Source organism: Cebidichthys violaceus, unplaced genomic scaffold, assembly GCF_023349555.1.
Source record: "Cebidichthys violaceus isolate CVI_PGR_0920_01 unplaced genomic scaffold, fCebVio1.0.p SCAF_6, whole genome shotgun sequence".
Classification (NCBI taxonomy): domain Eukaryota; kingdom Metazoa; phylum Chordata; class Actinopteri; order Perciformes; family Stichaeidae; genus Cebidichthys; species Cebidichthys violaceus.
In genome coordinates this window covers 305,483-332,048 of record NW_027176816.1, presented here as the reverse complement: position 1 = coordinate 332,048, position 26,566 = coordinate 305,483, and the positions used below count along the sequence as shown (strand labels likewise).

At 41.8% G+C, this 26,566-nt stretch overlaps 3 protein-coding genes across 3 annotated transcripts; all 3 read left to right on the top strand.

Annotated features, from left to right (window-relative positions):
- Positions 1-256: 256 nt before the first annotated feature.
- On the top strand, positions 257-8,141 carry rap1aa (RAP1A, member of RAS oncogene family a). The gene is made up of 9 exons (XM_068732841.1): positions 257-309; positions 1,819-1,977; positions 4,013-4,100; positions 4,506-4,574; positions 4,684-4,740; positions 4,829-4,969; positions 5,941-6,084; positions 6,343-6,458; positions 7,340-8,141. Exons 3-8 carry the CDS (start codon positions 4,044-4,046, stop codon positions 6,427-6,429), a joined length of 555 nt encoding a protein of 184 aa, XP_068588942.1. The 5' UTR covers positions 257-309; positions 1,819-1,977; positions 4,013-4,043; the 3' UTR covers positions 6,430-6,458; positions 7,340-8,141.
- A 1,227-nt stretch (positions 8,142-9,368) lies between these two features.
- Positions 9,369-15,852, top strand: xkr7a (XK related 7a). The gene is made up of 3 exons (XM_068733779.1): positions 9,369-9,914; positions 12,299-12,498; positions 12,727-15,852. The coding sequence occupies exons 1-3, from the start codon at positions 9,376-9,378 to the stop codon at positions 13,680-13,682; spliced, it is 1,695 nt and encodes a 564-aa protein (XP_068589880.1). The 5' UTR covers positions 9,369-9,375; the 3' UTR covers positions 13,683-15,852.
- Positions 15,853-16,554: 702 nt separating this feature from the next.
- LOC137889531 (CDK5 and ABL1 enzyme substrate 2-like) lies at positions 16,555-26,534 on the top strand. The gene is given in 10 exon segments (XM_068733421.1): positions 16,555-17,079; positions 17,081-17,115; positions 17,543-17,635; positions 20,751-20,828; positions 20,984-21,083; positions 21,199-21,367; positions 21,468-21,565; positions 22,132-22,238; positions 22,387-22,591; positions 24,963-26,534. Coding segments are annotated over 10 exon segments (1,542 nt in total). The 5' UTR covers positions 16,555-16,569; the 3' UTR covers positions 25,110-26,534.
- The last annotated feature ends 32 nt before the right edge of the window (positions 26,535-26,566 follow it).

Genomic DNA, 26,566 nt, shown 5'->3' with positions numbered 1-26,566 from the left:
TATTCCCTTTTGTATTTGAAAATAATATGATCATCTATGATATATATATATCTTCTGTTTTATATATGTAATCCTTTCTTATCGTATATGTTCATATCATATATATTTTTGTGTTATAACCTTTGGTCTTTGCTTTTTACTCTACGCCTTTTGTATGAAATTTGTTTTAAAATAAACTTAACTGAAGAGGTTTAAATTGTGCCTTAACCTGGACAGCCGTGATTGGCTGATCCTCAGCCAATCATTAGCTTCCGCTCCGACCCTTCCGCACATTCACATAGTGAGAGAGCGCACACACAGCGCAGCTCGGTAAGTGTCTTGTGAAGCTTTACCCGTGCGGAAAATTAGCCATTTTTATTGCTAATTATCAAGTTTTGTGTCTTATTAAGTTTATCGATTAGTCTCTAAAATGTTATTGTCTCTGGTGAGAAACTAGCCTGCCCGCTGTCTCCACTGTAGCTACATATGAAATAGCTTTAGCTTCCGAGCTAGATGACTGTATTGAGTAGCTAACACCAGCTAATGAAGAGCTAACTAACGAGTTGTCGGTACAAACATGGTTTGTGGTTCAAGTAGTTTTATGTCCGATTGTATCTCACTCGCTTTCAGATATGTAGCAGTGTATTCGCGTGTTAACTCAACTAGCGTTTGCTAAATCGAACATTAGCAAGATTAGCGTGAATGAAAACACGAGATTTGAGAGTTCAGTTTAATGCTAACTGGCTAGCTAACTTATTTAGCCTACGGTGTTAGCTAAACATCTAAGTTGACCGTTAGGCGACTTAAAATGGAGTTTAATATTTGTCCGACGCGAACAACGTTAAACCGCGAGCTCAGCTTGTTTTCTCTACCACGCCAGTGTTAGTTAACACAGTGTTGGTTAACGCAGTGTTTGTTCCGCACAGCTTGCCGTACCCTCTCCAGGCTAACACCCATGTTAGCTTGCTTTGACCAAATGTTGCTAGCTGAATGCTAACATTTGGAAGTCGTAATCAAGCTACTTTTTTTTGGTCTCGGCGACGACTAATCACCCTCACCGTTACTTTCTTATTTAAGCTATGTTGATCCGTCAATATATAGCATAAAGCCGAGTTTGACTGCTCGTGTTAGACGGTGTTACGGTCTCACTCTGTTGCTTCATAGCCACACCCTTCCTCTCGAAGCCAGCCGACGTTTCGCTTCAAGTTGTTCATATAAGTTCACATTTGTTTTAATTGCCACTATAGCACTAACGTTACTCGTTTAACTAAAAAAAAAGCGTCATTTTACACGATATACTTTAATAAAAGTTGTATTAAATCAGAAGCGTGTTTGTGCTCTTCTGTTAACGTTAAGTTAAAATCAATTTACCCCCTCTTGTCTCTGACACACTAACTGAAGAGTAGCCCAGTTAGACATCATTTTAAAAAGTCCACCAGCCTTGTAATGAATGTTCTAGACACGTGTATTTTCTTTACTGTCTGTATGTTGATCAGCAACAGGTCTCTCATGGAATACTTTTTGTTTGTTATGTAACGTGTGACAACTCACCTCCTGATTATAAAGTAGACCCACACAGCACTTAAATCAGCAACATAAAGTCATCCCAGAAAAGCAGCATCATCATCATAACACTGGATGAATAAGCTAACACTGCACAGCAGATGACTTTAATAGTTCTATTCTACAGCCGGTTTTTCCAATGGTGTCAAATGTTGTCCTTCATTTTTTCATTTGTCTGACTTTATAAACACAAAGCAAACACTTCAGTTTTGTTTTAAATGTGTCCCGTTTTCATCTAGGCTGACTGTAAACACTGCACTATTTGGTTTAATTCAGGGCCAGGTTCCTGTCTGAACAGTTTGGCGTAGTCTCGTTTTCTGGCTCCCAACCGACCCTCAACATCTGCCCGCTGACATCGGCGTACCTGAGGATCTGCCGGTGCCCCCCCCTCCCCAGATGTAGAGGGAGTTGACATCTGCAGCAGCCGTGTACACAGTAGGTTAAGCTGTTTTCTCAGCATGAATCTGCTTTTTGTTTTACTGCACAGAATTGTGCGCAAAATACTTTTTTTTTTGTGAACTGGGATGGATGTTTACATTTCACTTCCTGATCAGGAATGTGGGATGTAGTGATCATTAGCCGTTAGTACTAATGAGACGCTGTCAACGACAAAAAACAGGAAGTGTTTCTGAGTAGGTTTGGTGAAGGTTGTCAGCTCAAGTGTTCGATTCTTGAAATGTTTGCATCCGGCCTCGTATCTAATCGGTGGGCGGCTTAGCTTTCTTATCTGATGTCGGGGCTTAGAAGCCAGTTTTGTGACACCCACACAAATTAAAATTTTAAATAGAATGGTTCACGGGAAGAAAAAAGAATCGGCCGACGAATGCATCAGGCACACGCTGGTGTCACCCTAGGTGCACCCTCCTTTGCCTTGGTAATGATTTCAGTGCAGTGGTCATGCATGCACCCTCTGATCTCCATGTTCTGTTTGTGTGGTGTCCTCGAGTAGAGGAGGGTCATCACAATGCCTCTTTGTGGAGGGCCTCGTGTGCCGGTCTCACACTGTGGGTTTCATACGTCCTCGTTAGAATTGCAAATGTCGGTCGAGTGTAACAGAGTGGTTTTTTTGTATTGTTTCTCTCAACGTTTGGCAAATGTCCAACAGACCTTGTGTGATTAGTAGATTCAAAGAGGTTCGTAAAATGAGATTTTAGTGTGCATCACCTCCTCTTTGACATTTTCTACATCAAATGAAGATTGCATTTGCGTTTTCAGAATATAATTTCAAACACAAAAAGCAATATTTAAAAACTTTTCACCACATTTGCCTCTGTACACGTTTGTTTTGTTTCTGGATGTTTTGCTACCGCAGATGTGTTTTTTTTGTTGCCACTTCTCTGATATTCTTCACCTTTTAAAATCACAATTCTTTTGATTAAAAAAAAAAGTAAAATTCTCCCCGTTCAGTCAAATCTATCAAAATACACATTGGCCCGACCTACTCATGCTTTCTCTAGAATAATCAGAAATGTTTGCAGGAATGAACTGCTTGATTATCAGTGTTGGGTTTGTGACTTTCTCAGCGTTCAGTCGCACAAGAAAACAAAACACAAAAATTAAAAAACACTGTTGGAAAATTTCACAACAGAAGACGAGCCTCCTGTATTACTCAAGGGGTTCATGATGCTATTATTATTATTATTATTATTATTATGTTATTATCAGCAGCAAAGTTGTCAAAGATTTTGATCCCTGGACGATAACAGATTGTTTTAAGAAAACATATTCATCTTAATCATTTTCATGCCTGTGAGAGTTCCTCTGACTTGTCTAAACTGTTCCAGGCTGATGATGATGATGATGATGATGGGTCATTGTCTGTGGCCTTTCTCCTCCTTATGATAATGAGATTCAGTTATTTGCGGCACTGGAGCTCTCATGTTCCGACTCTGAAAAGTTCAATAGATCCTAAAAATGTCAGAGTCCATTTCTCCACATTACATCTTTTTCGACACCCGTCTGAATCTCTGTCTTTGATTTCCCTTAAGCTCCTCTTGATTTTCTTTTTGAGGCGACGCCCGTCGTCACAACAGCTGAAGTCCCTTGGTAGTGGGTGGGATAAGAGAGCTCATTCTTTGGCAGAGGAACGGCGTTTTAATCCGCTGATGTCAGTGGTGATTTTTGATTGTTGTCGGCACTGTGCTGACGGGGTGTTCACTCTTACGTCAGCGCAGTCGATCGGCTTCACTACTTCAGTTACTGTACACTGTGAGCAATTCTGAACTCTATGAGTTTGGTATCTTGCAGGGGGAAAAAAGTCTTTGATCGCAATCAGAATCATCTTTATTGGCCACGAATGTTTACATGGAATTTGACTCTCAACGTACTTAAACATAGTTTCAAAATCAATTTACAGTAAGGTGAACGAGGAAAACGCGCTGAACAAAGACTGTTTAAGTTCATGAAAGTGTGATGTATAATTATACAGTATATTTTGTCTCGCCTCATCGTTCTCTCTGTCGCTCCGCAGACTCTTGTGCTGACCAGACAAGTTTTCTACCATGCGTGAGTACAAGCTTGTGGTGCTGGGATCAGGTGGCGTGGGAAAATCAGCACTGGTGAGTGACAAACTGGGTCATTTATGTTTGTTGCGTTTTTGTAGTAAAATGGTGTCGTTGACATCGTTGTGATGCAAATTCCAATAAAGTAGTGCTTTTTAAAATGAGAAGAACGGAGTTTATTCTATGAAGCTGTAGGTTTCTTCTACTGCATTGTGCTACAGGGCTTTATTCTGCGGGTAATATATTCTGGGATGCAATATTTCAACAGGCCACAATAAATAAAAGCGACTAGGAGGCACGATGTAGCCTGAGTCGAGGGTTGTGCCGCCTCAAGAATGTAAATTATCCGTGTTAAGAAATTAAAGTGGCTTCTTGTCAGAGATGAATGATGATTTAATTTTCCAGTGCCAGCGTTTGATTAATAATGTTATACCGTCTGGGTGTTTTTCCTTTCCGTTTCAGACGGTCCAATTTGTGCAAGGCATTTTTGTGGAGAAGTACGACCCCACAATAGAAGACTCCTACAGAAAGGTAAGCTCAGGAACACACGGACCTCAATGCAACGCTGTTGAAGAGCCTCCATGTTCCTCATAAGAAAAATGTTCATGTTTGTTTTTGTTTTTTTTCTTTCTCCCAACAGCAAGTGGAGGTCGACGGGCAGCAATGTATGCTTGAAATCCTCGACACGGCCGGAACAGTAAGTGGAGTCAGACACGGGCGTCGGGTGAAGAAGATCAATGTAAACACGCCGCTGATGGCTCCGCCTCTCTGTCTCTGGTCTGTAGGAGCAGTTCACGGCTATGAGGGACCTGTACATGAAGAATGGACAAGGGTTCGCTCTGGTGTACTCCATCACAGCGCAGTCGACGTTTAACGACCTGCAGGACCTCCGGGAGCAGATCCTGCGAGTAAAGGACACCGAGGACGTGAGTGTTCTTTAAAACGTATAGTCATCCTCCGTTTTGTGACAGTTTATTTAGATAATCCAACTGGTTTTTAAAATGGTAAATTAAAATGTGGGCGTATTTCCGCAGCCAATAAAGTTGATGAAGAAAAACAGAACTGCTGTTAATTTTCTCACAACCAAACAAACGGGGAACAAACATTTCAACCACCACTGATCAGCAATGTTCAGATACTGTGAGTCAGTAAAAGAGAATAGAGAACAATAAGTACATGTGAAACATGCATGTATACATATAGGGGAGTTGCCATATATTAATGCTAATTGATATTTGAGAGTGAAATATTAATATCGTGTAAAAATCCTCCCAGTCGCATTAAAAATACATATGATGAAAGCATGAAATATGGAACTGAGGACATAACTATAGAATGTAAACAAGATGATGCAGAAGAGAAATAAAGAGAGCTTAATCTTTCACTTAATGTAAATAAAATTCAACAAATTTTGGAGATGCATGGTGTTCATCTGGTAGCGTTAGTGTGCATCTTGTCGTGGTGCAGGTGACATCACCCTCCGTTAGGCTCCTCCTCCTCCTCCGTGTGTGCGGAGGTTCTCCTCGGTGATAACCTTTTATCTGCGTTTCTCTGTATAATCTGCCCGTGTCTCCTCTCGGGCTCATCGCTCCCTCATTAGAGTCGGCTCTGTGGGGGGGGGGGGCAGGAACTTTGTGACGGGGTGTAAATGTCAGAGCTGTTAGACGCTATGAGCCACTTCCAGTCTCGGTCTCTTCATCTCTCGATTCAGAGAGAGGACGTGCAGCACGCTGAGTCGGTGCTTTATTTATTCATAGCAGGTTTCTTGATTGGTCTTGTGGTTCACTTAATATTTCCCTCGTGCTTCTACTGTATACAAGATCATAAACCAGGTGAATCATGCATGTTTATTGCCTTTTGAGCTCAAACCTCTTTAATGTTTCTGTTGATCCATCAGGTTCCAATGATCCTGGTGGGAAACAAATGTGACCTGGAGGACGAGCGTGTGGTCGGAAAGGAGCAGGGTCAGAACCTGGCCCGTCAGTGGAACAACTGTGCCTTTTTAGAGTCTTCAGCTAAATCAAAGATCAATGTTAATGAGGTGAGTACGGCCGCTATCAGAGGGGTAACGGTACACAGAAGTCACGGTTCGCTTCACGACACTGTTTGTGTGTCGCGGACGGTTCGGTACAGGTTTTCGATCGGTCCAAAAAAACATTTTATCCACCGTTTTAAAAGCTGCAACATTAGTGACGGAGAAGGCTAACGCGGCGCCTACAACGTGACCACAAGTTAACGTGACGATATTAGCTCTGTGATCGCGGAAGCCTTGAGCCCAATGAACTTTCTCTTGTTTCAGATTTTCTATGATCTGGTGAGACAGATCAACAGAAAAACGCCGATGGAAAAGAAGACAAAAAAGAAGTCGAGTTGCACACTGCTCTAAAATGCCCTCCCACGGCAGCTCCAGGCCAGGTGAGTGGGAGTTGAATCTAAATTTATTTCAGACTCCAGCGGGCCTCCCGCCGCACACTGAGCTGAGGGTTGTCATGAACGTTTAGATGTTTATTGCAGTCTTTTTTTTTTTTAATCATTTAATTCATTTTGACGGCACGCGAGTATTGTGTTGCAATAACCAGATACACTTGATGAATGGGGATTATAGCATCACTGATGACTATTTAACAATAATAACTCATAAGGTAAATCTTTTCAGGGGGAACATGAATAAATATATGCTCTCTAGTCCCTTTCTGTCTTCATATGAACAGATAGAAGAAAACCTGGAACTACTGTCCAGTGAAAGCTTGTTGTGTGAAAATCCATTTCAGGGTTTCATCTTTTAATTTGATCAAAGATGATTTTTAAAAAATGTTTTATCCAAATTGTATCAAGTTCCGAGTCTTTCATGAATGCTGTGGCTCCACCTGCTGTTGGAACGTTGTAACTGTAATTAAATATTCCTGCCATACTTCACGTTCCGGACCCGTTTTCTACTAATGACGCGCTGAACTAGTGTGATGGACTTCATGTGTTTGTGACCGTTAATCGTTGCTTTACAGTCTTTTCACTTCAATATGAAAATCAAACTCTTGAGTCTTGAAGCCTGGTTGAAATATGGAATATTCATCATAGTGACAGTCATAAAACTGATTACGTAACCAAAGTTCAAAGAAATCTAAAATCATGACGGCAGTCTTTGTTAAATGAGAGGTTCACTGTTCACGGGTCGTTTGAGTTTGAGGCATCGGCTCCAAACTGCGGCTCCTGTTTCTCTGCATGTCCTTCACCATGTTGAATATCCTCTGACATTATATATATATATATATATATATATGTTTTGTTCTTGCTTGCAGAAACTTGTAATGATTAACTGTTTCCCAGTGGATCATGCCAGCATTCCAAGTCCTCTCCAGAGCATTTTGAAAAAGGCAGACCGAGATACTTCACCAGGAGACGGCACATAATCTCAAGATGCTCTTCTCTGCTTTCAGGCAGCGAAGAAATCCACCTCTCTCTCTCTCTCTCTCTCTCTCTCTCTCTCTCTCTCTCTCTCTCTCTCTCTCTCTCTCTCTCTCTCTCTCTCTCTCTCTCTCTTTGTATCGTCAGCCTGACGACAACTCTGTTCTTGTTTTATTTGTTTATTCTTCTCCAATGTGTCTTTCTTTTTGAAATATTAGTGTAAAAGAAGAGACCGTGGGTTTAAATCCATATATGGGAACTAAAATGTTTTATTAAAAGTAACATCAATCTTTGGCATATTGTGACAATACGTTTGCAAAAGGAAAACCTTGTGAAATGTTGACCCTTTTTTTCATACATTGCTGCACTAACAGTGTCAACCGAGATGCATCATTGTCCATAAGTTACTCGCTCCTACTTTCAAGGATGTGTATTGATGAGATAACATCTTTCCTAAGTGACTTTGTTTTTTTTATTGAGAGCTGCAAGCCTTCCATATTTCCCATAATATATTCTACTTCCATTTTTGCATAATAAAGCTAAGGAAATTAGTATTTTATAGACTGATGGGGGGGAAATGGTGTGTTCTGATTTGTGTCTTGAGGCTGAAAATATATTGTACTAAACCAACTCTAATATTGCTGTCACAGATGCTTTTCCAGCTTTTATGAATGATTAAATTTTAGTACATTTTCATTATCTTTGTCTTGTTTTTTTCCAAGGTGTTAGATGTATTTTTTAATCATTGTTTGATAATGAGGAAGTGTATTGCTGGATATTTCAACGTGTTGATTTGCTCGTTACTTTGTCGGAGTTATTAATGTGTTTTTCTCCAAGTCGGCTCAGTAGTGAGAGGATCGATACCTCCAAGAGAGCCTCGGCGAGCTTAAAGTGCTACTGTAGCGTTTCCTGTTGGCAGAAATGACAGCCTCAACACAAGTCACCAGAGTTTCAGCCGAGGAGTCGGCTCAGCTGAGGTTGTTGGAAGAGAGGAAGGAGCGCAGAAAGAGGAAGCCTCAGAGGTAGAGGCAGCAAAAAGCAGAATAGAAAAACGGATCAGATTGTGTCCTTGAGGCAAGCGAAGGCAGACGAGACTCATCAGCTGATCCACCTCAGAATGATGAGACACAAAGGCCTCTTTAAGATAAGATTGCTGTAGTTACTAGTTATTTACTAGTAACTACACGAAATATCATGGAAATACATCACACGCCTTGATAGTATTGTACGTTGTATTGTTAAAGATATAAAAAAAAAACAGTAGTTAGAACAACTGTGTAGTTTGGAGCTATTGTTCCTCCAAAAAGATTACCAAGGATTTACTGTATCTTTTTAGGGGCCCTGACCTCCAAGTCAAACCAGCTCCAGTAACAAAACGCCACCCACACATCCACACTGATGCAGCAGTATATCTATCGGTGTAATACATCTGTCACACAGACCAATCCTCTGCAGAACGAGTACGTGTTTTACTTTTTGTTGCTTCTCAATGCATTTTGCCGGGGGAGTATGTTTTTTTTAGAGTGTGTACTTATTGTACTTTACTGTACGTTTGCTGAAGTAAATGATCCGAGTTACTTCTTCCACCGCTGGCTAAAACTGCAACGTAAGCAAGATGAGTCACCCATGTTTAGCCCTGGAGTAAATCTACCAGCAGAGAATTATTCTCCCTAAAAGCATCGAATTGGACCTGCAGCGTTTATATTGTATATTTATATTGTGTATATTTTCACCGCTGAGTGAGCGGCGGCGGTGACTCCCAGTCTTCCTCACCTACCCTGGCCCTCCTCCCTGCCTCCTTTCCCCTCCCTCTCTCCTACACGCATGCATACAGACCGACAGGCTACGCGACCCCCCCTCCCCCCCCCCCCCCCCCCCCCCCTTTCCATCATTTTCCCATCTCTTACTCACTCTCTTCCCTACAACAAACATGGCCGCGAAATCTGATGGTGCACCCGTCTCTCTACGAAACGAAATCCCACCCGAGTGTCCCTCCAGGTCGGACCCGCGGCCTCCCCAGCACCGTCCTGCCGAGCAGCGCTACTCCGTCCCGGACTGCTGCTGGACGCTGTGCGCCCTTTTGGTGTTCTTCTCGGACGGGGCCTCAGACCTGTGGCTGGCCGCGGACTACTACCTTAGGAGGTCCTACTGGTGCTTTGCACTGACTCTGGTCTTTGTGATAATCCCGTCCGTGGTGGTGCAAGTGTTGAGCTTCCGATGGTTCGCCTACGATTTCTCGGAAACCGTCGAGAGCGGCACGGCTGCGGCCGCCGTGGTGGGGGCGTCGGTAGCGGAGGAGAGCGACTTCAGCACCAAGGACAGCGGCGAGCGGGGCGCTGGCCGCTCTGCCGAGGAGGCCGGGGTGCTGCCAGGGCCGGGCACCGGGGGAGGAGCCCGGGGCTGCTGCAGAGCCTTCATATGGTTCTTACAGGCCATCATTCATATCTTTCAGCTGGCACAGGTCTGGAGGTAAGTCTGAATATAACGGCATCTGAGAGCAGAGGGAAACTACACATTCTGCCTTGTGTGTGTGTGTGTGTGTGTGTGTGTGTGTGTGTGTGTGTGTGTGTGTGTGTGTGTGTGTGTGTGTGTGTGTTCTCCACAGCCCAGCATCACTCCCTGTAGCTAAACGCTTATGAAATGTAAAATCATTCAGGGAGGTTCTGTGCCCAAAATGCCAGAATGTCTTTTTGTATTGTTTGACGTGTCTCCAGCTTAGAAAGGGAGAATTAGACTCCACCCAATCCACCCCCACTCCCCCCTTCCCCCCAAAACCCCCTGACACGCTTTTAGGTCAATCATCTCCGAGGAAAATCATCAACTCATCCACACCAATCGCCTTATATAAAAAGAAGAAAAAAAATCCCTTTGTCTTTAGGGGTTTTGGCAAGAAGGAGCCTGTGTGCTGGAGAAAATGAATACTCTTAAATGTCATGAGAGTTGCTTCCTATTTGCAGTGATATGTGTGCCCGCCTCCCTTTCACTGGGTATTTTCAGTTCTTAGCTTGAGGCGCCTGCTCTTATGTTTGCTAAATCCATATTCTCGAATCCCCCAGCTGTTTTTAGATTCAGTCTGTTCCTCTCAGTCGAGCCCACACATGTTTAATTATCAGGCACACCCTGAGACTAAAAACAAACCGGTGTGTGTACACTCTTCCTCTCACATGGGTGGCAGGCCTAGTAGGTCTGTAGGTCAGCTACTCAGTCGGTGGTGCTAAGGCAGCGCTCACGCTCACAGTGCTCTGATTTTGACAGGCTTGGACTGCCGCCAGCCGGGAGGAGGCATCCAGCTTGAAGTGTAGCAGGAGGAGGAGGAGGCTTAGACGAAAAACAAAATGTGATGATATTCAAAGACAAGTTGCATTTTATAGACATGCTAAAACGTTATAGAAGGACATATTGTGCGCACTGATGAATGAAAATCACTTGTTTGATTTATGTGTAGGCCTTCAGAATCTATCTTTGTGGTCGCTCTCTTCCTGCCTCTTTAGACAGCCCTGAGGGTAATATATATTGATTCCTTATTTCCTCCTGGAGACTTAGACTTATATGTGTGTGAGTGTGTCCAGGAGCACATTAAAACATTGTGGCGGCACAGAATTACCGGTAATGCCATTAAAGCTGGTGTGTGTGTGTGTGTGTGTGTGTGTGTGTGTGTGTGTGTGTGTGTGTGTGTGTGTGTGTGTGTGTGTGTGTGTGTGTGTGTGTGCGCGCGCGCGCGCGCTGCGTTCACTGCCGCTGCTCTCAGACCGGCGTGTCTGCACATTAAGAGGATTACCGCTCTGTGTTTTACCCTCAGCTGTTAACTCGGGAATGATCCGTCACTGATACACTGTTAGTCAGGTGAACCGGGGATCAATTTGGGCCAGCTACCAGAATTAAATGTCAGCGCACAAGAGATGGGATATGGGGTTGTGTTACATGGCCCGAGTGTGTGCAGTGAAACTCTGTCTTTGTGCGTGTCCTCCCGAGTCTTTGACCCTCAATTATTGCACGTATATATGCTCTATTTTCTCAGTGTGTTACGTCCCAAGGCGCACTTTGTGTAGCAGGAAGCAGAACAAAGAAATGGTGACACAAACTCCCTTGTGGTTCACTGGGCTTGTTGACATAGGGCTCCTCAGACCCGTCTCCCTGAGGCAATTACTGATAGATATACATTTATAGCTTCAGTCCTCCGCCACGCTTTTTCAAACAGTTAGGGTGGAAAAGTAATGATTTACACAGTGTGTATTTGCATGGTACAAATAGGTGTCACGTGTCAATGCATTTGTGCAGAAATATGTTTGCACAGTGCATGTATGTGAACCTGTGTGTCTACAAAACGATGTGTGTTTGTCATACAAGGTCATTATAGAACAAGCGATGGGGGGGGGGGGGGGGGGGGGGGGGGAGTACATGCCAGCAAAGCTCAGGAGTTCAACAGGGGATTTATAGCGAGCACTATTCCCCCCCCCCCCCCCCCCCCCCCCCCCTCTAACCTTGAATCCGAAGAAGAGATTGAATGCATGTATTTGGATTTCTTTGCTCATATTTGCCTTTTTCTGCAGCACTCTGACTGATTTCATTTGAAGAGAGATTGCACACAAGCTCCACATTCAACCCCTCCGATGCCTGTACTAAAATTAAAATCACAGAGCTGCTTGGTTCAGTCTAGTCGGAATCCCAGAGGAGCAAAAAAGCAGCCAGCTTTTTTGGCAAGAAGTACTGACAGCTCCCAGAGTTTGGAATAATGAGTTATGACTTCTGAGAGTCTGAGAGTTTGAAGTCCAAAACGTTTTTGAAGCACAGTTTTTTTAGACCTAACACTCTGCCTTAACACACTGATGAATGTGTCTGCCTCTGATACACAGGTACGTCCACGCCCTGTATTTGGGTGTGCAGAGCCGCTGGCACAGAGACCCCGAGCGCCGCCACTACTACTGGCGCATGATGTTTGAGAGCGCCGATATCAGCATGCTGCGTCTGCTTGAGTCCTTCCTGAAGAGCGCCCCTCAGCTGGTGCTGCAGCTCAGCATCATGATCCAGGCCAATCAGGTGCTGCCCCTTCAGGGTGAGTGTCCCCAAAACGGCCAATCACCACATCACTCAATCACACGTCTGCAGCCCCACGCTTATGCACGATGAGTCATTTATGATGCGCCTCAATCAGGCTCCGACAGAGCAGAGAAGTGTATATTCTCGCTGTGCTAAATGGTAGGACAGTTACCCCCCCCCCTAGCCATTTTCATCAGGTCTAACTTCTGTTGCTCATCTCTCTCTCTTCCCTCTGTCTCTCCAGGGCTTTCAGCTTCTGCCTCGCTGCTATCCCTCGCCTGGATGGTCGCGTCCTATCAGAAAACTCTGAGGGACTCCCGAGACGATAAGCTACCCATGACCTACAAAGCCGTCATAGTTCAGATTCTGTGGCACCTGTTCACCATCGGCGCCCGCACTCTGGCCTTCGCCCTGTTCGCCTCTGTGTTCCAGCTTTACTTTGGCATCTTCATCGTGGCCCATTGGTGCATCATGACGTTTTGGATCATTCAAGGCGAGACGGACTTCTGCATGTCCAAATGGGAGGAGATTATCTACAACATGATGGTGGGCATCGTGTATGTGTTCTGCTGGTTCAGTGTTAGAGAGGGGCGCACTCGCTGCAGGATGCTCATCTACAGCCTGACTGTGTTCGTTGAGAATGTGGCGCTCACCACTGCCTGGTATTTGTACCGCGACCCTCGTACCTTAGACTTCTACGCCGTCATCATGGTGTGCGTGGTGGCCAGCAGCTACGCTCTGGGCACCTTCTTCATGTTTGTGTACTACTGTCTGCTGCACCCTGACGGCCCGGTCTCAGGGTGGGGTTACATTGTGGAGAAGGAGGTGCCTGTGGAGATGCTGGCCTCCCCAGCTACCAGCCTGCCCCCTGACGTGGTGAGCAGCCCCCCCAGAACCCTTCAGAGAACTAAAGGGTCAGAAAGAGAGCAGGGGTCTGGGGTAGATGGAGACGTGTTTCAGGTACGACCACTCCGGGGAGCTCAGGCCCCGGTGCCCAACCTAACACCCAGGACAGAGGGGCCTGTCATCCGCATAGACCTGCCCAGGAAGAAGTACCCTGCCTGGGATGCTCACTTCATCGACCGCCGGCTGCGCAAAACCATCCTGGTGCTCGAAAGCGCCGCCCCGGTCACGCCAAGGATCCAGTACCGCTGTCTGGGCACACCCAAAGAAGTGATGGAGTACGAGACCACCGTGTGACATGCTGAAGGCGCTGTAACTCAGCTCGAGCTTTGTGGACACCCTGCCTTAAACACAATGGCAGGTGGATGACTCTCACTGAGCAGTCTGTTTCCGCTCCCCGCCTAACTTGATTGATCTCTGTGCTGTCAGCCAGTGGAGACAAACAGGTGTGAGAGGCGTGGCGTCTTTATTTTTTACAAAGGCAAAGTGCTGTGATGTTGTGTAATGATGGTGCATATTTCGGTTTCTGTATCATTTCTCAGGTCGGGGTGTGGTACAGGAAGAGCTTGACGTTAGCAGCGAACTTGCTGTTCCGGTGAAGTTAGAGAGAAGCACAGGTAGTCAGAGGAGTGGAGCTGACTATCAATCAGAGGCCGAAAGTCCTCCTCAGTGAAGGTGCTTCAGCGCATCCTCTCAAGGCGATCAACAACAGAGACGAGCCTTCAACATGCATGACTATTTATGGCAGCTAGAAATGAGACATCATGGAACAAGATGTAGAAGGGTGAGAGGCATTTAAAGGCGGTGAACTCGCACTGTAATTTTAAACACAATCTACAATAAGTACATCTACAGGCACCGGTGATCGTAATCATACTTTTCCATATCTACTCACTCATGTTGAAGGATTCTCTGAAAATGCTGAATGTAAAAACAGTTGAAAATGTGATTATTTGTGACAAGGCTTCAAGCATTTTTATGCTGTTAGTGGGATTTACAACATTCCTGTGGTACAACATTTGTTTTTAGTTTTTTTTAGGTAAGCTAGAACAAAAAAAAAAAGAGATTTGTGTGTTTACAAGCAGTCTGTTGTTTTTGGGACACGCCATCACTATTATTCCAATAAGATGCACCTTCATTCAGAATGTGTACTGAACAATAGCTCCAGTATGATTTACATTTACAGGATGTATTCTGATAGGACTCTCAACAATTGTATTTTCATACTGCATCCGTCTTACACCGCAAAAGAAACGGGATATTAATTTCCATGTAAATGAAACTGTATAATGAAGAGGAAGTTACAGAGGGGACAGCACTGTCTGTAATATTACTGTATCCATACTTTGTTGTCTGAATAATGTAGAGAAAAAAATAATAATTAGCTGCAGACTCCAGACTGGGAATAGCTTTGATATTATTGATGGTACAGGCATGTGATACTTGTGGTAACACTTTTATTTTACAGGATCGGTAATTTTCTTTTAATTTTTTTTAAACGTTCCTAGAAATACATTTTTAATTAGATTTGAGTTTCGGGGGAATGTAGAGACAGAATTTGAGCTGTTGATTTCCAGAGGATTCCCTTGAAATAACTGCTCTATTTAAACCCCCAAATCATTTATTCATCACCCACACATTTTTGGAAACTTAATTCTTTATATGATGATTTCAATACTCACCATACTCAACAAATTACACATTTCTGACCTGCTGTAGAGTGATGGTCACACTAGCTTATCATTTAAATGAATTTATTATTTGGTATTTATTTACCTATAATTAGTGCTAAATATTAGTTTCCAGGAACCTTCCTATGAAATTATTAAGAATTGATGGTCCTGTAAAATAAAGCGATACCGTACTTTATTTTATCAGGGTTGTTTTTGTATAGAGTAGTCACAAGAAGGAACTTTCTGAACTGTGTGTGCGTGTGTGTGTGTTTGTGTGTGTTTGCGTGTGTGTGTGTGTGTGTGTGTGTGTGTGTGTGTGTGTGTGTGTGTGTGTGTGTGTGTGTGTGAGCTCATATACCAGCATGTGTATGGGTGTATGTGGGGGAGGGGAGTCCTGCCATGTACATTTAGGTTAATTTGAAATGTGTCATTGAGATAAGACAGTTTTGTTGTAAACACTGTCCAGTCAGCTCAGTTTTCCCAGATGACACTAAAATAAATAAGTAACAGCCCACGGAACACCTTTACCAACCCTGTTGCAGTTAAAAAAAATAAAAGCCAGAGAGGTTTCAATTATGGTGCTAACTGTTTGAGTCCATCACATAACTACCACAAGGTGTACCATAAAGTGAACTTGTTATGGCAGGAGTTTGGGCGGGGCTGTACCTCAAAACACAAACACAAAGCTAGAATCAAAAAGCCTTAAACTGGTCATACCAGACGGTTGCTGTTCAGAGCAAGAAAAAAAGAAAAGAAAAGATGAATGAGAAGGTGAAGACAATTTCATTATGTTGTTGTTGCTGAAATAAAGAGCAATGTGTTTACCTGATTTTTGCCATTGGTGCTTTTTATTTTATTTTATTTTTTTACACAGAAACAACACACTTTAAAACACAGTGAATAGAAATGTAAAAATATATTATGCCATATGTTGCCATCCAGCATTGGGCATTTAATTTATTAATTTTACTGTTTGATTATTATCTCTGTTGTACATATCTCTACATAATGGCCATAATGCTAAGCATAGTTTTGGTTTTGAATTTGTAATTTGTGCGTAATTGTGTAATCTAAACTCTTTCATGCTTCCACAGACTCACAGTTAAAGATTGGCGGTTGCAAATGAGATGTAGTGTCAAATGTCAAAACTTAGCATGTTCAGGTTTTACAGAATGTGACTATTTGTTTGATCTCATCCGCCTTTTGTCCTAGTTTTGTATACAGATTGACTTTTACAGATATACAATTTTTTTTAAATAATTGTATTTAAAAAAAGTAGTTCAATCAATTCATATAAATAGAAATTTATCAGCAATTAAATTTAATTGGTGAATTTAGTAAATACTTCCTTTGTTTCCAGAGCACCTCCCACTATTTTACTACAGCCAATCAACGGCGAGCAAGATACATCATTTCCATCACTGCCAATCGGCGCCAAGAGGGGCGGAGCTTAGTGCTGTGCTACCGGTCTCCAGTTGCCTTCGCGTTCAACGGCCACATTTCAAACTAGAATGGCGACCGCCGTCTGCGGTCTGCAGTCCACCGGCAACAACGGCAAACCAGTGAAAACACACCGCGAACACCGGAGGAAAGCGAAGGATTCTAGGAGGAGACAAGCGGCGTTGTTGTTTCTAACTAATATCTCACTCGACGGACGACCCCAGTGTCAGCTCAGCGATGGAAACACCGACCAAAAAGCCCCCGAGGAGCGACTCAGGTACAGAGACAGCGGCGCAATGGTCGTGCCCCCGCCGGCGGACAGCCATGAACCGGTCGTCCAGGTGACAGAACCCTCCGCGGCCGGCAGTGGCTCGTCCTCCAGTTTTCCAGGACCTTCTGTGGTCATGTCCCCGGGACTTACCGGGGCGGCCAGTGTAGGCGCCAACGAGGTATTTCTGGAGGGTGGTGGTGTGGCCGAGACGCTCACCCCGGACACCCCTCTGTCTCCTGTTACAACCGGACACCAGCCCTGCTCCCGTGCCAGGTCAACGCCCGCCGCTATCAGCCCGGTCCCGGCCGGCGGTCCCGGCCGGCAATCCTCTGGATTCACGGCAGAGGTGAGCCTTATTAGTGGTCGGTGTCTCGACATGGGCCTTTAAAACAATCCCAAGTTACCCACTTCCGCATAAAATGAAACCAGCAGGTATAATGGACAGGAAGTCACTTTCATTCTCCTGTACTTATGTGAAGTTCCAGTATTCTCTGCTTTAACCCGTAAAAGATGTACAATATGTCAAGTATAAATGATATGGGATGTATAGATGGAACATTATAGGGTAGTTTCACTGTAGTCCCCAACGTTTAACACCGTTACTTGATGTTACTTTATTAATCTTGACCCTCTTCTTTTTGCTTTATCTCTGAACCTGTGGTGTTAAAGAGATTTACATCGCAGATTACAGATTGAGCCACATCACGTGAAGGTCCTTTTTGTTTCGCTGATGAATGAAGTGTTTGTTCTTGATCTCTTAACGGGGTACTCAGGTTGAGGAATGTGTCTGGTTCTCCTGGACCCAAGGTGCCAAAGAAAGTCCACTTCATCAAGAGTATGAGACAGTATGATACCAGGGGATGTAGGTGAGTCTCCACTTTACATACACAAATACATTTACATACTATATATATATATATATATATATATATATATATATATATATATATATAATAGAGGGACCCATGAGGATTGCTGCTACACTAAGTTTTCCGTCAGAATAATAAGAAAGGCTGCTTTGTTTTCTACTGAAATATGCATTTAGCTCACCAGCGGTGTTATACTCCTGCTAGTATTGTAATAAGCTGCTTAACTCTGGCGCTTAGTTTGGCCTGCAGAGGAATAACAGCGGTGCAGCTGCTGCGTGTTGAAAAGAAGTGCAGTGTAGAATTGTAACACCTTATACTATTGCAGTAAGTTAACTCCCCAAAAGCATGATGAAGAGTGTGATATATTTTTTTTTTTTTTACATTTATTTTCTGGAATATTTTCTTACTCACTGAAAACATGTCATATTTTTTTCCCCATGTGTCATTTTTTTTTTTTTTACATTTCTCCTCCATTTAACCTCCATTTCATGCCCACATACATGAATGTGTGTCCAGTGTTATCTGCAAAACAATGATGAAGCAATCCTAAAATTGCCCCTCAAGTGTCACTTTCTGTTTGAGGCGGTGCAAGTTACTTACTAGGCTGAAGCAAAGCTATTACGTAACTAAGCTAATTAACTGAAGTAGGTGTCTGTGTCGCTATATTGTCCCTTGTAAGATATTTAATATCTCTCTCTGAGACCCGGAGTCTGCTGACTGTTACTGATCGGTGTTTTGTGAGGAGCTGAAGTTGTGTTCAGTGGTTGTACGTAGGCTGTGAGTGGTTTGTCTACGTTTTTATCAGAACTTAAGAGTTCTAGTGGCTGTATACTGTTTGTTGATGTTAGTCAGTCCAGCTTGTAGCCTTTGTTTGTGCCTCTCATGTGTTTACATAACCTTTGAGTCACATATATCTGCATCAGATTATCCCCCCCCCCAATAAAATAGTCCGCAAACTTTAAAAACCCAGACGTATTTCTGAAAACACTTGATTAGTCGATTGACAGAAAATTATTCGTCAACTACAGTTTTGATAATTTATTAATGATAAAGAAATGAAAGCAGAAATCACTGGCTACAGCTTCTGTTCAGGTTTACATTTTTCTTATTTCTTTATGTTTGGTTCATCGTTGAGACGGAGATTTTTCTGACCGATTTATTGTTTCAGTTGTTTATTAAGCAAACATTTTAAAGGTTCCAGTTTCTCAAATGTGAAATAATGCAGCTTCTACAGACTTTGATATCTTTTTTCTTTTTGTATTACTTTTGGTCAAACAACAAAAGCAATTTGAGGAAAGGTATAACTTAAGAGAAGTATGTTTAAAAAACAACTAATTGATTCATCAAACAAAAAATTTACTTGAGATGCATTCATATTTTGCTTATGTTTTACAAAAATAGCAGAAAAGAGCAACATATGCCATGTTTCCGTCTATCTTGATTAAGAGACACAGTCGCAATTTGAGATTTTTTAAATATTTTTTTAACTTTTTTTTTTTTTTTTATCGTGCTGCAGATAATATTTTTTTTGTCCAGTTGTTTTGAAAGGTTTTTGAGAATTCTGGAAATATTGTAGAGCAGTGAGTGTTGTTTAATGACCGTCTTGAATTTTGATAAAAAATAGTTTTTCACTGTTTATATATTTTTTGGGAAAATCTGATGCTAATCTCAAGGGCTGCAATCAAATTTTTTTTTCTCAATTCATTAATTTATTGTTTGGTCTTGTTTTATCATAAAATAGTGAAAATGTGTGTCACGGTTTCCTAGAGTGACTTGTCTCTTGTTTTGGCCCGACAGACGTTTTTCAGTTAATTATGAAAGAACACTAAGTGAGCCAGAAAATAGCCCATTTACATTTGGAACAGAATGGAATCTGTTTTCTGTATTTTTGCTTTAAAAGTACATTTAATTGTTCATGAAAATGGCTTTACTTATCTCTGTGACTTGGATGTAATGTCAATACAAGAGAGTCACAAACCGGACGCTTGTTGAGCGATCGGGTTCCTTCTCCACTTTGAGCTTTATGTAGTTTTTGTTAGCTGTTAAGCTTTGGTAGTGATTCAGATCAACATAGAAGTGTCTCTGTGACTGATTTCGTTGTCACTGTAGCTCAATGGATGATGAATATGTGGACTGTAGCTGTTGAGTAGCAGTGACTGTAGCTGTTGAGTAGCAGTGACTGTATCTGTTGCGTAGCAGTAACTGTAGCTGTGACTGTAGCTGTTGCGTAGCAGTGACTGTAGCTGTTGAGTAGCAGTGACTGTAGCTGTTGAGTAGCAGTGACTGTAGCTGTTGAGTAGCAGTGACTGTATCTGTTGCGTAGCAGTGACTGTAGCTGTGACTGTAGCTGTTGAGTAGCAGTGACTGTAGCTGTTGAGTAGCAGTGACTGTATCTGTTGAGTAGCAGTGACTGTATCTGTTGAGTAGCAGTGACTATCTGTTGAGTAGCAGTGACTGTATCTGTTGAGTAGCAGTGGCTGTAGCAGTGGCTGTAGCTGTTGAGCAGCAGTGACTGTAGCAGTGACTGTATCTGTTGAGTAGCAGTGACTGTAGCAGACACTGTAGCTGTTGAGCAGCAGTGATTGTAGCTGTTGAGCAGCAGTGATTGTAGCTGTTGAGTAGCAGTGACTGTAGCTGTTGAGTAGCAGTGACTGTAGCTGTTGAGCAGCAGTGACTGTAGCAGTGACTGTAGCTGTTGAGCAGCAGTGACTGTAGCTGTTGAGCAGCAGTGACTGTAGCTGTTGAGCAGCAGTGACTGTAGCAGTGACTGTAGCTGTTGAGCAGCAGTGACTGTAGCAGTGACTGTAGCAGTGACTGTAGCTGTTGAGCAGCAGTGACTGTAGCTGTTGAGTAGCAGTGACTGTAGCTGTTGAGCAGCAGTGACTGTAGCTGTTGAGCAGCAGTGACTGTAGCAGTGACTGTATCTGTTGAGTAGCAGTGACTGTAGCAGTGACTGTAGCTGTTGAGCAGCAGTGACTGTAGCAGTGACTGTAGCTGTTGAGCAGCAGTGACTGTAGCAGTGGCTGTAGCTGTTGACAGCAGTGACTGTAGCTGTTGCTTGTAGACTGACACACCATCTGTTTTGTCTGCCTTAACTTGTTGTGTCCTGCAGGATCGTGCTGATTTGTGCCAAGCGGTCGCTATATGCTGCTTTCTCAGTGCTGCCCTATGGAGAGAGTGCTCACCTCAGGTACAATGAAAGCATCATCCCACGCAGAGAGCACCCACCCATCGCTTTTATGTTTTCATCCTCCTCTGTGATTTACCATCATCATTGTCAGGAAAGGGCAGTGTGTGACTTCGTCGTGTGGTGAGAATGACACGCATGTGACTCTTTCTGAACAGTGATCCTAAGCTGGAGGCTCATAGACAGAGGTTGTCTTCTGTGGTGGCTGCTGACCTGCTTCCTTCTCTGGAAGGTGTGGAGCTTGGAGACTGTAGCAAGGTAAATATATATGTGTTATATATGTAGTACTATGATAGAGAACCGGAATACTCTCATTACTGAGCTATATCTGCTGGATTTGAAGGTTGCTGACGGTTTCATTTTCTCTCCTCAGACGGTGTCATACGCTCAGTTCCTTTACCCGACCAATGCCTTGGTGAGACAGAAGAGCGGCGGTGCACCGGAGACCTGCACAGCTCAGACCCCCCAGTCCCGCTTCCGTGGCAATGGGCAGAGGAACTTCACCCCGGCTCGTCTGAACAACAGCGCCGCACAAGACCCATGTACGTCTCAGATTAGGACCAACAGGCACACATCTGCTCCTTCACTGTTTAACCGACGACCAGATGTCATTGCACACGTCTCTTTGTGTGTGTGTTTCAGCTGTAGAGGAGGTGGTGGAGTACGATCCTAACCTACTCAGTGACCCTCAGTGGCCTTGCGGGAGACACAAGAGGGTTCTGATATTTGCATCATACGTGGTGAGTTTGTTCTATTCATTCAGTGTATTTACATGACGCTAAACTTGTAGGTATGGGTAACACGGTTTGTAATCTGCATGTCAAAGACTGCAGACAGGGACGAAAGGATGTTACATCTAGCAATTCGTCTTTTATATTTAAAATAATTAAACTACAGGGTATCTGCACTTCTTCAATGCAGTGTCCTCAAAAAAGGCAACTTGTAAATGAATCTGCTAACATTTGTAAAATGAAGCAGAGCTCTGTTAGAGTGAAACACATCCGTTATGTACTGGTCACATGATTTCATTGCTGCAGAGAAAGATCCTATCACAGGACTGTAACCTCTAGTGTGTGTGTGTGTGTGTGTGTGTGTGTGTGTGTGTGTGTGTGTGTGTGTGTGTGTGTGTGTGTGTGTGTGTGTGTGTGTGTGTGTGTGTGTGTGTGTGTGTGTGTGTGTGTGTGTGGCGCAGTCCTTGCCTACAAAAGAAAAAGAAAAACTGTAAAACTTCATTGCAGCTGTAATTCATGCTGACATGAGTTACTTCTGTTTTGACATGCTGGTTTGTTTTATTTCATCTCTTCAGACGACTATTGTTGAGTATGTGAAACCATCTGACCTGAAGAAGGACATGAATGAGACTTTCAAGGAGAAGTTTCCTCACATCAAGCTAACTCTGAGCAAGATAAGAAGGTACAGATGATCTAAATGTCCTTTTGAGGGTTGATCATTGTTTGTACCTCATCACGTTTCCAGTTTTAATCTGGTTCAAACACAACACAGCACACTCTTTCTTAGAAAAGTGATCGGTTAGAGTGACTTCTCCCTTGCTTTCTACTAGCCTGAAGAGGGAGATGCGGGCCATGAGCGACGACAGCGGCCTTCAGCCGGTCACCATCGCGATGGCCTTTGTTTACTTTGAGAAGCTGGTGCTGCAGGGTTGCCTCAACAAGCAGAACCGGAAGTTGGTTGCAGCTGCGTGCGTGCTGCTGGCTGCAAAGATCAGCAGCGATTTACGGAAGCCAGATGTCAAACAGCTCATTGACGTGAGTAAAGTTTCCATAGAATAAAGCAGGACATTTGAACCTGTATACTGTAACCCTCTGAGAAGAGAAGAGTAAACAAAGTGGAACAACTTATAACACATGTAGAACTAGACTCAGTGCTATAGATTAAGTCTATATTGATCCCCAGAGTGGGACGTTTGCTTATCAGCTGATACAGAGTACCGATCGATACCAGTGCATTAAAAACAAAAAAAAGTTCAACAGGTCATAATTCCCTCTCTTATGTCTGTTTTACTTTGCTGTGAAAACACTTCCTTCAAATAACTATTCATTCAAGTTTCTCACCAAAAACTTTTACAAGACTACATTTGAACACATCATGATTACGTTATACTATACCTTCACCCGATATTGAATAATATTAATATTGAAAAAAGTCCTGTTAGAATTAGTCATAGTATAGCATGTTTAAATAAGTCATATTATAGCTTGTAGCATAAGTCATAATACAGCATGTTGAAAAAAGTTAGAATATAATTCATAGTATAGTATGTAAGAAAAAATGATAGTATAGTATGTCAAAAAAAGAGTCCTAAAAAAGTCCCAGTATAAAGTGTTGAAAAATGTAATAGAAAAGTCATAGTGTAGCGTGTCGTAAAAAGGTCATAAAAAGTCACAGTATTTTACTTTTGTTGAAAAAATGTAATGCATCTGAAAAAGAGTAATAGTAGTTTATGTCGAGATAATTCATGACAAAGTGATAGAATATCATGTCGAAAAAGTTATAATTCATCACTTTTTTAAATAGTACAGCATGAAAAAAAAATGAATACTATTATGTGTCTAAAAATGTAATTGTATAGCATGTCTAAAAAAGTCACATTATAGCAGGTAGAAAAAAGTCATGAATATGTCTTACTATTGTATGTCGAAAAAAGGCATAGTACACATAGCATGTTGAAGTATAGTATGTCGAAAAAGATCTTGAAAAAACATAGTATAGTATGTCGAAAAGTCATAAAAAGTAATAATAAAGCATGTCAAAGTATATAGTATAACATGTCAAAAAGTCATAGTATAACATGTCAAAAAAAGTCATAGTATAACATGTCAAAAAAATTCATAGTATAACATGTCAAAAAAGTCATAGTATAATGTCAAAAAAAGTCATAGTATAACATGTCAAAAAAAGTCATAGTATAACATGTAAAAAAAAGTCATTGTATAATATGTCAAAAAAAGTCATAGTATAACATGTAAAAAAAAGTCATAGTATAACATGTAAAAAAAAAAGTCATAGTATAACATGTAAAAAAAAAGTCATAGTATAACATGTCAAAAAAAGTCATAGTATAACATGTCAAAAAAAGTCATAGTATAACATGTAAAAAAAAGTCATTGTATAATATGTCAAAAAAAGTCATAGTATAACATGTCAAAAAAAGTCATAGTATAACATGTAAAAAAAAGTCATAGTATAACATGTAAAAAAAAAAGTCATAGTATAACATGTCAAAAAAGTCATAGTATAACATGTCAAAAAAAGTCATAGTATAATGTCAAAAAAAGTCATAGTATAACATGTCAAAAAAAGTCATAGTATAACATGTAAAAAAAAGTCATTGTATAATATGTCAAAAAAAGTCATAGTATAACATGTCAAAAAAAGTCATAGTATAACATGTCAAAAAAGTCATAGTATAATATGTCAAAAAAAGTCATAGTATAACATGTCAAAAAAAAGTCATTGTATAACATGTCAAAAAAAGTCATAGTATAACATGTCAAAAAAAGTCATAGTATAATGTCAAAAAAAGTCATAGTATAACATGTCAAAAAAAGTCATAGTATAACATGTCAAAAAAAGTCATAGTATAACATGTCAAAAAAAGTCATAGTATAACATGTCAAAAAAAGTCATAGTATAACATGTCAAAAAAAGTCATAGTATAACATGTCAAAAAAAGTCATAGTATAATATGTCAAAAAAAGTCATCGTATAATATGTCAAAAAAAGTCATCGTATAATATGTCAAAAAAAGTCATAACATGTCAAAAAAAGTCATAGTATAATATGTCAAAAAAAAGTCATAGTATAATATGTCAAAAAAAGTCATAGTACAACATGTCAAAAAAAAGTCATAGTATAATGTCAAAAAAAGTCATAGTATAACATGTCAAAAAAAGTCATAGTATAATATGTCAAAAGTCATAGTGTATATATAGAATGTTGAAAAAAGTCATCTCTAGTGACAAAATAAAGCTGCATGAGCATCAAACAGATACTTGTACATCAGAACATTCCCGTGTTGATGATTATCTGCATCTCGTCACATTCTTGGTCACATTCTTGGACTCTAACCATTATTCCTGTAACCCCTTCCTCCGTTTCCTCCCTGTGGACGAGCAGAAGCTGGAGGAGCGTTTCCGCATCAACAGGCGCGAGTTGATTCCGCTGGAGTTCCCGGTGCTGGTGGCGTTGGAGATGGGACTCTACCTCCCGGAGACCAAGGTCATGCCACACTACCGCAGGCTGGTGCAGCAGCAGCAGGGCTAGACCCACAATCTGCTGCTTTAATACCGTAACGCCATCGTGTGTGTGTGTGTGTGTGTGTGTGTGTGTGTGTGTGTGTGTGTGTGTGTGTGTGTGTGTGTGTGTGTGTGTGTGTGTGTGTGTGTGTGTGTGTGTGTGTGTGTGTGTGTGCGCGCGCGCGGGGCGTATCGACAAGTTTATAAGCTGTGGTGTTTGAAAGAAATGATTCTGATATTATTTATTCTCTGTCGGTCGTGGCTTCAGTCGCTCACTGTTTATATGAAGGATAACTGGTTTACACTCGTATTGTAGACTTGATGGCATGTCTGTCTTGTTGTTCGTGTGACGTTGCAGTCATGAACTCTATGTTAGAGACGTTTGATGAGCACGTTAATTGTGCTATTATCTTGTTTTCCTGTGACCCGTTGTGTTTGTTTCGGTACGTCCCAGTGTTCTTAAACTCTATTTCAATGAAACGTACGCTGTGATATGTTTGTGGAAGAATCATCTCCTGCACCGTTCTCGTATTACTTATTACGAACCACGAGGAACCATACTGTTTGATTTTGTAAATGCCTTTTTTAAACTCACTGTGACATTGATGTCATTTCAGCCATGAGACTGACACTGTAGATTGTTGTTGGAAAGATTGGAGAAGGACGCAGCCTTCATTTTATGTTTATTCAATACTTGTATGTCCAACAGTAATTCAGCCGCATTCATATATTTATCTTGTGAATAGTAAATATTTGTTCAGACGCTTGTGGCCAGCTGTGTGTTCAGACTGTGCCGAAGAAAGAAAACAGGAATGTGGAGACAATATTTATAGTGTATGATTTTAATGTCGTTAACCAGGGATATGTTTTTATAAAAAAAAAAAAACACTGCACTGTAATTTATTCCTCAGTCTAGTTTTTAGTATCTTTTATTTCTCAGGATTTTTACTTTCTCATGTCTTCAAATGGCTCAAATCTAATCCAAAGAGATGTTTTAAATGTATCGCCTGTGCTCCCGTTGTGAGTCAATGGAAGGTACCTGATTGTATCGCTTTGACAGATGACTCAAAGCACCACACTGTATTAACGTGACTGCAGTTGCCATTTAATGTGTTGTAATTCTTCAGATTTAGGCGTCCGTGTATGGAAAGAAAAAGTGCCTGAAACTACAGCGGCAGTGAAAGAGTCCACCGTCTTATGAGTGATATTTAATGTTGACATTTCTGAGTATTGCTGCTGCTGTAGAGATCTATTAAGTGTCGTGGGTGTTCTGCTCTAGGAAAGATAATTAAACATTTTTATTGTGGTGAAAAAATGTATTACAATAAATGTCCAAATAGATCTATGGAACTGCAGAAAATGTATTTGTATGGTTGGTGTCAAATGGGTATTTATTCATTGTTTTCATACTGTAAAATGAATGTTTTTCAAATATATTTTCAGAAACTGAAAAGTCATGAGTCTGTTTGTTTTTTTCCTGAGGCG